This window comes from Helobdella robusta (assembly GCF_000326865.2).
Source record: "Helobdella robusta unplaced genomic scaffold HELROscaffold_1, whole genome shotgun sequence".
In the NCBI taxonomy this organism is placed as follows: domain Eukaryota; kingdom Metazoa; phylum Annelida; class Clitellata; order Rhynchobdellida; family Glossiphoniidae; genus Helobdella; species Helobdella robusta.
The window spans coordinates 7,851,834-7,864,227 of NW_008703570.1; the positions used below are offsets into that span (position 1 = coordinate 7,851,834).

Consider the following 12,394-nt stretch of genomic DNA (forward strand, 5'->3'; position numbering starts at 1 on the left):
GCAGTTCTATCACCTTGTTACAACCACAAAAACACTAAGCGCTTCATGGAATTATCATAGTTCTTGTTTGCAGCATGTTAACAAAACACAATATATTTTTAACTAACTAAACGACAAAAAGTCTTATTGCTTTTTGATGAAGCTGATTTTTTAAGAATTTTGTTCATGCAAATTTACTAAAGTATTATTTTCATATATACCAATAGAGTAGAAAATTCATTTATATTTCGGCTATTTTTCACTCAGTGACATATCGGGTGATATGGACTTGGCTAGGGTAGTGATGTGGTACTTTGGCACGTTAGTCACATCAGCGACAATTTGAGCAAAGGGAGGAAGCACCAAGTCAGATCCTTGTCGCGTGGTAAACGTTTCCAAGAGTATCAAACCTTTGCATCTGTTGAGAAAAACGATTTTTATGGCATATTTGCACACATTTTTATTTTCCGAAACAAGTATCAAATTTTGATAACCTCGAGGGATTGTTTTCCTCAAAAATATCGAGCCTAAAATATAAATCTTTCCAAAGAAAGTATCTGCTTTTTACACACAACTCGCTGTACTCCGGATCTTTCAACAATAACAGAAGCTACAGTTGCATTGTGTTTACAGAAAATCACAGCAAATTATTGATGATGATTAGTGAATAACACAATATCGGGTAAAATATGTATTAAAGCGGTTTGATAAGAAGCGAATTGAACCTTATATTCTGTGGCCGATATACGAGTTGAGAAGTCCGATTCCTGATGGTGAGGAACGTGCTCAACTGAGTGAATGAACGTCCAATAACCTGATATGTCATTGAATAATTTAAAGGGTAGGTAATTCACAACTGTATGGCAAGACTAAAACGTCTTCAAGAATAAATTTAGGATCGAAATAACAAAAGATACCACTGTTAAAATTCCATGACTTCTTCTCGTCTATCCATTGAACTGAAATTTGAGAAAAATTCAAAATAATTTAAACATTTTTGAATACCTCAAACGTTAAAGCATATTTTATCAATAAAAAGTTTTTCATTCTTATTAGAATGATAGATTACGTCGTAACATTAATTTCAATGTATTTTAGTAACCGTTTTGTCCTTGCTTCTTGACTCGTGCATGCACATGAGGCTTGCCAGTCGTCAAAATATTGTAAACGCAAATAAACTCCTGATAGTTAACCAACTGATGACATATTTTTATGACAAAATTAATTCAACAAAGCATAATATGAGACAACATTTCATTACACCATATCAAACGTACCATATTTCCAATGTTTTTTACGAGAAACTTGTGTTTGCTGGTTTTGTTAGTTAGGTCGTTGCTGATAGACAGGCCAACTCTCTTGCAGACCAACTACAAAAATAATCAAACATTCTCATGTAAAAACCTGCCAGGTTTTACAAAAAAGGCAAAAGAATTTGAATCATACAGATATTGTTTTGAGCATTTTTTGTTCAAAATCTGTAGAATTGTCGATGACATCGTACGTGTGATGACCTACCCATGCCTTTAAAATATTTTCACCAATTTTAATCGTTATAGTTTTTTTTTCAATTTTCAAGATTTTATTTTTTTGTTGATGTTTAAAATAATGTTGTAACAATAACAAAGTTTTCCAAGTTCTCTCAAATTTAAACTTTAAACTTCAAAATTCAGTATTCGTCTGCAATTATAAAACAATAGTCTCCCAGCAAACTTCAGCTATTTTATCGTCGAGTGCAGCAGCGTCTTCAGGATTTCTATTACTGAAATATGAGTTGCCGCTTTGCTTGTAGTAATCAACTGCTCCTTTGGCTGCCGTCATCAGGTGAATCACATAGTCGTATCTTTTCAATTATTAAATTACGTTGTATTTTATCACTCATACTTCATCTCATTGGGGAACTTGTTTTTTTTATACTGAATAAGTTTTTATTAAAATAAATTTGTATTAATAGCTTCTGTTAGCTTTCAAATGTTTGAAAAAAAATTAGTTTAGTAGATGGTCTAATGATGAGGCCAACCTATTGTCTCGTAAGTAGACTTCGTGCCATTCATTCGATGTTTTCAGTTGCTCCCACATAACTCTAGATATGTCTGTTGCAGATTTAAACATTCTTATAGAAACTCTTTTTTTTTAATTTTTATTCTTTTTAAAAATTTTGTCAATAGCTAAAACCAAAAAAATATATTAATGCATAGGTTAGTGCAACAAACAGCAATTCCAACAATCTCATGACGGAAGAGCAAGCACTTGAGTTTAAGTCCTTAAACAAACCAGATAACCACATAAGCATAAAACTCAGAGCAATCCAATCATTTAGTCATACGTATAACTATTACTGCTGTTGCTAAATTAGAGTCGCTGCTGAACCATTTTTAAAAAGTCATCCATAAATGCAAGTAAAATGCCCCGTCAGATGATGGGTTAAATTTAGATTAGCAATCATATTGCCACTAGAATTATATTTAATGTTAAGATTTAAGAAAATATTAGTTTATTAAAGCTAATATCGGTAACAAAAGAAAAACAAAACTCACAAGCAGAAGAATCCATGAGTCCCTGTTCGCAGAATATAACGCAGTCCTTACTGGTCAGTATTGCGTAATCGAGGACGGTGTTTTCTAACTGGATGCTTGCTTTCAATAAATTTTCTTGAAACTTATAAACTGAAAAATGTATAAATGTATCACTATGGATGTATCACTTAATATTTTTTATTTATAGACGCAACCCATTAAACCAGTGCATATAAATTATTTATTTTTTAACAATGAGCAGAATATAATTTATTTTTCAAACGAATTGTGAGTTACTTTCTTTTTCGGTCAGAGCATCAAATTCTATGCCACCGCTGCGTAATAAAATGTTCTTTGGTAAATTTTAATATGAATAAAAATTACGTGAGGATATAGTTTAAAAATTATCGGGGTTTTGGAAAGTTCATTTATAAAAATACTCACTCGAAAAATAGTTTTGACATTCTTGGCACGTTAAAAACCTGGATGATAATAGTAAGAATATATCAGCATAAGTATAAACATTTGAATTCTCGTGTTGTTTAACTTTAACAAAAGATATTTTTCTCTTTATCACATTCCATTTGTCTGCAGTTGAATTATTAAATTAACAGAATGATTTGACGGCGTAAATTGTGTTTGTCCATGTGTGTTTTAAAATTTAAATCATTTCAATTTCAATATCTCATCGACTAACATTCCACCCGAGTTTTTCAAAAAAGTCAGTTATCCTGTGGATGGCTGTCGATATGCCACCCCTCGGCCCTGCAAGCAATTTGAAATTTCATTTCTATTAGTTGATAAATTACTTTCGCTGGCTCTCAGATATAACTAGAGCTCTCGAGAATATGAACACACAAATTTTTGGAGTCTGGAGTCAGTACATAACGAAATCGTACGTAAAAATTGTTTTAAAGCTCAGTTCGACAAACCTCCAGTTATGACTATTTTGAAAATATTGTAATCCGTATTCTTAACAGCTGTCATGTCGTCAAAAGTAAAAATGATTTATTATTATTATTTGAAAATTTATTTTCCGTGTAAATACGTTTTGAAATAAAATATCTTTTAGTGGTTTGTTAGATGAATTCAAAAAATAAAAAACACAATCAATTGAAATTTATTTATTTACACGCATAGGAAAACGACGTTAGTTTTAAGTTGAGCGATTTGCATAAATGACAAATATAAAAAATATTCGTAATCAAAATCTCCAGCAGAAAACACGACAAAGCCAAACGAGTCAATATTCAAAATACGAATTAATTTTTTTCTTTCAAAACTCGTTTGGAAGCAGCTAAATTGTACATGCAGTAAGTCTCGTCGTCAGTAACAACTTTGTTGATTTTAACAAACGGTGGAATGGATATATCGGAGGCGTCCTTGCTTGTGTGCGTCTCAAGGAAAATCAGATCACTGCAGATAGGATTAACATAAATTTACAATTAACATAAAATTACTAATACTATTTATTGAATTTAATGACGGATCAAACCTACCTGTCAATTAAATGGTTCAGACAAAAATAAAAATTTTGCCACAAAAAATATTTGCTTTTCACGTACATCTCTTCGTAACGTGAATCTTGTTGCAATTTGAAGAGCTGGAAAATAGAAATATTAATTAATGTTGAACGCGTGTGAATGCACACAACTTTTTTCCACCTGATATTCTTCAAATGAAATGTTATTTGACAACTCCAATTTGTTATCTTTCTTTACTTCTAGTGTGTAGTTCCAAATACCTTAATTTTCATTGAAATATACTAATTAAATAATTTCAGATTTAATTGAAATAAATTTTTGATTTTTTTAAATTTATCATACGCTTTGTAAAAATGTCTTTCTTGTCCACAAACACTTATTCGAAAAATTGTAATTGCTGTGTCACATATTTTGAAATTTAGACAAAAATTAAAACCTGAGTCAAAGTTCCAAGTTTCTGAATTAGAAAGCCATTCGACTTTAATGAAATAAATTTCATTTAGGATATATACATTAAAAAATTAGATATTGCAAATGAAATAACCATTCATTCCTCGTCTGATTATTTTCGATTTCACAGTTGGCTCGTTCGATGCCAAGAGCGTAACGCCGATTAACAATTCTTCACATTTGACACCATTCTATACGAAAACGTATTAGTTTTCAAGATTAAGTTGATTGATTATTATGATTATTCCATCTACCAACCATATTTCCCAACGAATCCACCAAAAATTTTTGCTTCTTTACATCATTCAGATTGCCATCCGAAAATGGAACACCAACACGTAAACAAACAGCCTTTTTGGTTTTAGAAGAAAATTTTGTAATTAAAAATTGCATTTTGTGAACATTAAATGAAAAACCAAAAACCACAAAAAGTAAAATTTGGAACTGACCGCTAAAGTTCGTAACATTTTCTTCTCAAAATTTGTGGAATTATCAATAATATAATAATACGGATGTCCAAGCCAGGCCTAGAAATGTCATTAATACATAGCTCGCATACACGCATATAATAAATATAAAAAATGTACTTATTTAATGAACTGCATCATTTTTTCTAAATGTTTTCGATTGTACAATATTTTAGATCACATACATCTGCGATTCGGTCATCAAGGCTAATGGCTTGATCAATGCTCTCCAGGATTGGATTGTGCTGCGCCTGGTAGAAAGTACTTGCTCCTTTGGCACTCGTCACTAAGTGAATAATTTGATCGTACCTCCTGTCTCTCAAGTACACTTCATGCCAGTGATTGTCCATTTTTAACTGCTCCCACGTGTCGTGGCTGATGTCTGGGAAGTTGTTATCACACAAAACTTCAAGGTAATTTGAGACAATGAAGCATTTAGATTCAAAAATTTAGTTTCAAACAAAGTGACTACTTTTTCGTTTTATTTAATTTATCGCTTACGTGCGGCAATGTCCATAACCCCTCCATCGCAAAGTACCAAACAGGGAACAGACGAAGTGTTCGAAAGATCAAAAAATGTTTTTTCCAATCTCATCGTCGTCCTCATTATGTTTGTTTGAAACAGCTGAACTAGAAGCATGCACATTTTGTTTATTTCGTGGATTTTGTGATTATATTCAATCGAAAATTTAAACTCAGTTAAACAAAATTAAATACGTCGACGACATGAACAAATTTCTTACTGTCCGCTCCTTTTAATTCTCCAAACTTAACGCCAACACTGAAATAAATCAACAATCAAATTAGACGATTCCAAAATTTCAACAATTTGATTTTATAAAATCTTGCAAGAAACGAAAATGTTTGTTATAACCAGACCAAATAAAAAAACAGAAAAGTTGCTGTAAATTGTACTAGAGGTTTATAAGATAACCTTAAAAATTAACAAATTCATTAAGTATTATTACTTGAGGAAAACGATCGATTGAAAAACGAATTAAATTAATATGCATGTCCAAGATATCAATATATAAAAATAAAATAATAGTACTTCATTAAAATAGCATTTGTCTCTGGAACACGATATACCTGTTATGAAATAATCAATTGTGTAATATAAAAAAAAACACAACATTCAAGTAAACTATATAATGAAGTTAGTGGTGGATGTTCTGAGAGTTAAACTCAAGAAATTATTGTTATCATTTTTCGTTCAAAACATTTCTGTCGAGCAAAAATAAAAAATATTTCAATGCAAATGAAACCAGCAAAAACTGGCAATAAATAGAAACAAAAATTTAACACGGCATAGGAAAAATCAACAAAGCAAAATGCAAAATCAGTTAAAACAATAGTGCAAACACGAATGGAAAAGAATGATAAATTTTTAACTAAATATTATTACAAAAACAACAAATAATAATATTAATATTTGAACTTTCCATCCAGCCTGTTCAAAAAATTGCGTGAGCACGGCAAGTCCAGAAGTCTTACCTCCGCACGGACCTGCGGAAGTAACAAAACTAAAATATTTAGTGTTTTTTGTACTTTTAAACGTAAAATTTGAAAGTAACTCAAGTTAAATAGTAGGTATAACATGTTTTTTTTAATCAAAATAATAACATTAATTGCCCTAGCAAACGAATGCGTATAATTTGAGACTGCAAAACTCAAAATGCAAAGGCCTGTTTAATTATATCTTCAAAGTATCGTATTGCGAAATATATTACAAATGAAATATTCTAGGCATAGGCCGTCCGTGAAATTCCGGACTTTAAAATTTATTATAAGCAACAAATAAATAAAAATATGAATATATGTTTGTATTTAAATATACATATATTGATGAAAATTACAGCATGTTCCGCGTTATTTATTTATTTATTAATATTTATTTCTATCATGCTTAAAATAAATGACAATTTTGTTTTTGAACTCAAGAAACTTGACAATGATTTACGATCTACCGTTGAAAAAATCTAAAAATTAAACAGGACATGTAACGTGCTGTGATTTTCATCAACCAATCATTGCATTTCTGACAGTCTTAATCATAATATATATATATATATATATATATATATATATATATGTACATATATATATATATATATATATATATATACAATTTTCATGAAATTCTATCGCTATTATTATACAATATTATATTATTTATTAAAATATAAGTTATTAATAAAATAGTGATAGAATTTAATGAAAATTGTAAACGTAATGGCCTTATACTTAACACACGAACATGTATATATTTATTTATATATATAATATGCAAAGGTACTTAATTATTTAATAATAAATTGTGTGCTAAATTACAGAAAAGGTAAATTGAAATAACCTCCAGTGAGGACAATTTTAAAAACTCTAACACCCTTCTCATTCTTACTCATGGCTGCGCAGTTCTGCAAACTACTAAATTATTAAAAAAACAAATAATACTCTAATGTTTATAAATAAGTTCTCAAAGTGACATTTACCACATCAAAGCAATGAATGCATTTTCGGTGCAACCAAATAAACACAAATTAAATATAAAGTTTACAAACATGCAGTGACATCAGATCGTAAACAATTAAACCTATGGACATTAAGAATTTGAAGACTGGAGAAAGAAATTTGAATATCAATGTCAACGTATGTATCACATTTATTAGGTATCCTGCGATTTATTGTAGCTTGAATATTTTAATAATGCTGCGATTTAAATTAGACATGGGCGCTTCTGAGTCGATGCACCAGAAATATTTCATTTCCCGATGGACATCGGTAATCTCGAACCCAATTTCAAAAAATAAACTTCTCAGTATCAAACCCTATAACAAAGACTGAATTATATCCCTAGGCCAATGATTTCTCGAGAAATTTCGATGTCGAAATAATTTTTCGATGATGTCAGGATTTCTCGACAATTTCTCTGAAACGAAATTCAATTTACGGAGTTTTTCCTCATCAATCGGTAAATATGAGTGCGTATCGGTAATTTCCAAAACCACCGATACTTTTTCGATACAAATTTTTCATTTCTTATCCCCGATACTGAACTTTCAATTCCTGACACCGATCCCGTTTGACGTTGGAAACGCCCATGTCAAATATCCATCATTCTAGCATTAAACTTCATTCAACGTTGTAAAAATGTAAATCATGTCAATAAAGATATTCTAAAAAATTAATTAGTTAATCCTTAGGAGGAAGAGCTATCGTATAGGTACATGCAGCGTTAAACACATGTTTTAAATTATAGGGGAAAATATCCTGTAGCATTTGATCTCAAAATGGCAATAAGGTAGGTTAATGAAAAGTGTCTTGAAAAGCAGATACGGTAAATTTGCTAAAAACTGAGAGTTTAAGTTAGTTTTTTTTTTTTCAGGAAAATATAATATGTCTTGAACTCATCACAAATGAATAATTGTGTAAAACAATAAATAAGTAAAAATTTTACATCAAATATGAATTTCAAAAAAATTTAAAATCCGTCTGGTTTTCCTTCTTTTCTATAATCTGAAACAGCAATAAGACACTTCTTGTTGACCTTCAGATGGCAAGTAGATTCAATGACTTGAACGACGGACATTGTGGCATTTTTCCTCATTCGCTTCACGTCATGACCGATATCAATCAACTCATCAAGTATTTTCTGTAACATTATTTTTACTAGTTTTTAAATTTTGTATTTTTTTAATATGGAAAACTTGGTAAATTGTCTGTGGTACTGATAGCCAATTAAAATTATTGAATAAATGAAAAGTACTTGATCAAATCCCCGTTCGTAAAGGATGTGGTTGGGTACAAATTGATGGTGCAATCTCAATTTATCAACAGCCTCATTTATCTTATGTCCTGACCATAGTCTATTTGCAAGGACCTTATTGTTGGGTAAAATATTTATGAAAAATAATTCTTATAATTATTCAATTTTCTTAAAAATCAAAAACAAAAAAATGCAAAATAATAAAAAAGACTGCTTTTGCATCCTTCTTCATCTACATCCAAATGTTCAAAAAAGGATATGTAAAAACATTTTACTAACATATAATTCAGCGGAAGTTATCTTGGTGCCACCGGATCCGCCAATGACGTACTTGAAGTTGCCATCATGGTCGAGCAGGATGGATGGGGCCATGGACGAGAGAGGTCTCTTTAGCGCTTCTATGAAGTTTCCTTCTCCAAACTGAGGCTTTAACACGGGCAAACTGAAGTCATTCATTTCGTCGTTATACAAAATGCCTGTGCGATTTCCAATGACTCCGGATCCAAATCTGCCAAAGAAGTGCATGAACAACTTTCGATAAAAAAAAACATATTGATACATCTTGATAAAGTGAACTTTTTATTCTTTAAATTTAAAATTTTTATAAAAAATTATCCGCTAAAAACTTTAAGACGTAAATATTGAACTGAAAATAAACTAGAGCGATTTAACAGTTGGTGTAAACGTACACAAGATTGATGGTGGTTGTGGCAGCTACGACACCGCCATCAGGAGACACGACGCCGATATGAGACGTACCCGCATCACGAAGCTCGTGGAAGCCAGGATGTGGATTGTAGTATGAGTAATCGTGCGTCTCTCTCAGGGTCACTAATTTGTGGATGGATTCAATGTACTCGTCTGACAGAATATCTGCAAGAACCTATTTGTATAAGAAAAACATCGTAACAAAGTTTATTTATATTTCGAACAATTTATAATTATTTTCTAATGATGTCTTTTTTAAATTTCAATAGAAAACAATTAGAAAACAAGACATCAACATAAAACATTAATTATAACTAAACTTAAATTAAAAAAACAAAGCAAAATTCAAGAAAAACTGTAAGGTAAGCAAGGTCAAGTACTTTAGTGACATCGTAAAACTCGGGATCGCCCAGGTGTGTCTTCAGAGAATATCCAAACTTAAGGGTTTCCACAAGAATTTGATATGCGTCAACGGGTGTGTAAGATGGATTATAAGACTGATTGAAACCTGGTTGAAGCGTGCGATTTAATGAACATTCATTCAATGATACGTCTATATGTTATGCTAATTTACACCCATCAACAAATTCTTCAAACTCATTTCAACGCATCTAAAATATTGAACTTTGACGTTCATTTGAATAAAAAACAAACAATAAACAAATAAATTGGAGAAATGTACGCTTTTTTAAAAACCACACTCATCAATGTGAAGCTGTACTTTAAACTTGCATAAATTTTGTTCAATGAGTTAAAAAAATATTATGAAGTATTAAAATATCTTGAGTTGTCCAGAGTTAAGGTCAGTAGTAGCAGTAGTAGTTGTTGCTGTAGTAATAATAATAATGTAAAACGAACAGTAATGACAGTCCATGAGTCGTGAGTAGTTGTTGCTGCAGTAGTAATAATAATAATAATATTAAATGAACTGCACTGACTGTCCATGAGCCTGAGCATGAAGGAGAGGATAGGTCCTGCAGACGGCGGGGGGAGGGTGTAAATATTTAATTTGCTCTTCGGCAGTTCAGCCATGAACGGCTTTTTCATTTTGACGCTGTATTTTGTCAAGTCCATATCGGAAATTATTCCACCTAGAGCAGGAAATGTCATTAAGAATCTATTCAAATGAACTACTTCTAAGATATTAACAAAGATAAGTTTTTGTTTCTATAAGAACAACTGGTGAACTTGAAAAGAAAGTGGAAAAATAACTTATATTTCTAAAAAAAAACATTAGTAACAGCATAGAGGTAAACTGACCGACTTCCTTCAACTCATCCACTATATTTCTAGCTAAATCACCCTCATAAAAGCTGTTGGGGTTTTTGCCTATTTGTTCCAAGGTCACTGCCAATTTCTCTAACTTTATTACTTCCCCTTTCTTACGCAGATGGCCATGTTCATTCACAAAAAGTTTACTGCAAAAAATTACAACTATGGTTTACAATTTAACTGAAATGGATAAAATAAAAGTCGAAAGAAAAGTCTTACCTCAATCCAGGAGAACTCCTGACCAATGTCTCCTCATTCTCTATGGCCCGAGCAAGTTGGTGGCTTATTTTAAACCCTTCCTTGCATAACTTTATAGAGGGTTTAACTAAATCATAAAATGGCAGACGACCAAACTTCGACCAGGCTTCGTGGTAGCCTTTGATCTCGCCTGGGACAGCTATTGACAAACCACCTGAAAAGAAAAAATTATTAAATTGAAAAAATCTTATTACAATGGTAACTAATACTAAAAAATAACTTAAGAGGATCATTTTTACCAATAGACTAACATTTGAAATTGCAAATAATATTATCTCAAATTTAATTTCTATTCAAAATATGAAGTGATTTATGTTTTAATAGTGAATATAATTAATTTTTTATAGTCAGTTTACAACCATTAAGATCTGCATAAATTTTTGATGAGTTTACCATATTTGGATAAAGTTTCGTTTGCATACATGTACTTTTCAGCTTTCAGTGGAGCTACTTCCCTGGCGTCAAAAGTTAAAAATTCAGGTGGTCCGCCAGTTTTTGGTCTGAAAAAATTTTAATTTACTATAATTAGGAGAAAAGAAAACTAAAATAGTCATGAAATATTATAAAATTTAAAAAAAAAATTACCTATCATAAGCTATCATGAAAAATCCTCCACCAACACCACAGCTTTGGAAGTTATACAAAGCAGCACAAAACATGGCTGAAATGGCAGCGTCAACTGCAGATCCATTCTTCAACAGAATTTCTCTAGTGATTGAGAACATATTAATTTTTACATCATCAAAAAATTTGGAGATAAAAAAACATTCATAACATTAATTATTCATATTAATTCTGTAAATGCAAGGAACCAAAACAAATTTGAAAAACAATTTAATATTAAATTCAATACTTTTTAATAAAAATGAAAATATGAAAGAAAAAAATTTAAAAAAAAAATGGAGCAAAAATGACCATTTTATGTGGTTTGGCCAGTAATTCGCAAATTTAAAAAAACAATCCAGTTCAACAAAACCAACATTCATGTAATTGTAGCACTTTTATAAACAATGATAGATGACATCAGTGTGTAATATAAGACAAATTACTTGGCAATAGTAGAGCACTCAGGTGAGTCAGTGGCCACAGCAGCCTTTTCGTAATAGCCAACATGTGAAAGTGTACTATTTTTAGGGCGAAAAGCCAAGACAGTAATCACAATGCAGAGAATGAGTGTGATGAACAAGACAACCGACATGACAATTATGCAAGTCCTGTTTTGCAAAAATACGAACCAAACTATACTGCTAACAGATGTTCATTCATCTAATTTTGACTGTACTATAGTTGTCATATATTATTATATTAATCAATAGTAAATCAATAGTAAATAATATAACATGCATGCATATATGTATATATATATATACATGTATATGTATATATATATATATATATATATATGTATATATACATACATATATATAGTAAATTTACCAGACCTGCGGTTAATTGAGCTTGCTGGCTGTCCTTCTTGAGATAAACTTTGGTAGT

At 30.9% G+C, this 12,394-nt stretch overlaps 2 protein-coding genes across 2 annotated transcripts; both read right to left on the reverse strand.

Moving 5' to 3' along the window:
- Positions 1-439: 439 nt before the first annotated feature.
- Positions 440-6,445, reverse strand: HELRODRAFT_62277 (hypothetical protein; the record flags this gene model as incomplete). Its single annotated transcript, XM_009011113.1, has 10 exons — positions 440-589; positions 705-793; positions 1,082-1,175; positions 4,688-4,780; positions 4,879-4,956; positions 5,082-5,278; positions 5,398-5,521; positions 5,629-5,677; positions 5,948-5,985; positions 6,335-6,445. Coding segments are annotated over 10 exons (1,023 nt in total), but the record flags the coding sequence as incomplete, so codon positions are not given.
- A 1,826-nt stretch (positions 6,446-8,271) lies between these two features.
- HELRODRAFT_105460 (hypothetical protein) lies at positions 8,272-11,625 on the reverse strand (the record flags this gene model as incomplete). The annotated part of the gene is made up of 10 exons (XM_009011114.1): positions 8,272-8,548; positions 8,663-8,776; positions 8,942-9,170; positions 9,352-9,545; positions 9,751-9,878; positions 10,309-10,461; positions 10,631-10,788; positions 10,862-11,054; positions 11,294-11,400; positions 11,486-11,625. The coding sequence occupies 10 exons, from the start codon at positions 11,623-11,625 to the stop codon at positions 8,378-8,380; spliced, it is 1,587 nt and encodes a 528-aa protein (XP_009009362.1). The 3' UTR covers positions 8,272-8,377.
- Positions 11,626-12,394: the final 769 nt, after the last annotated feature.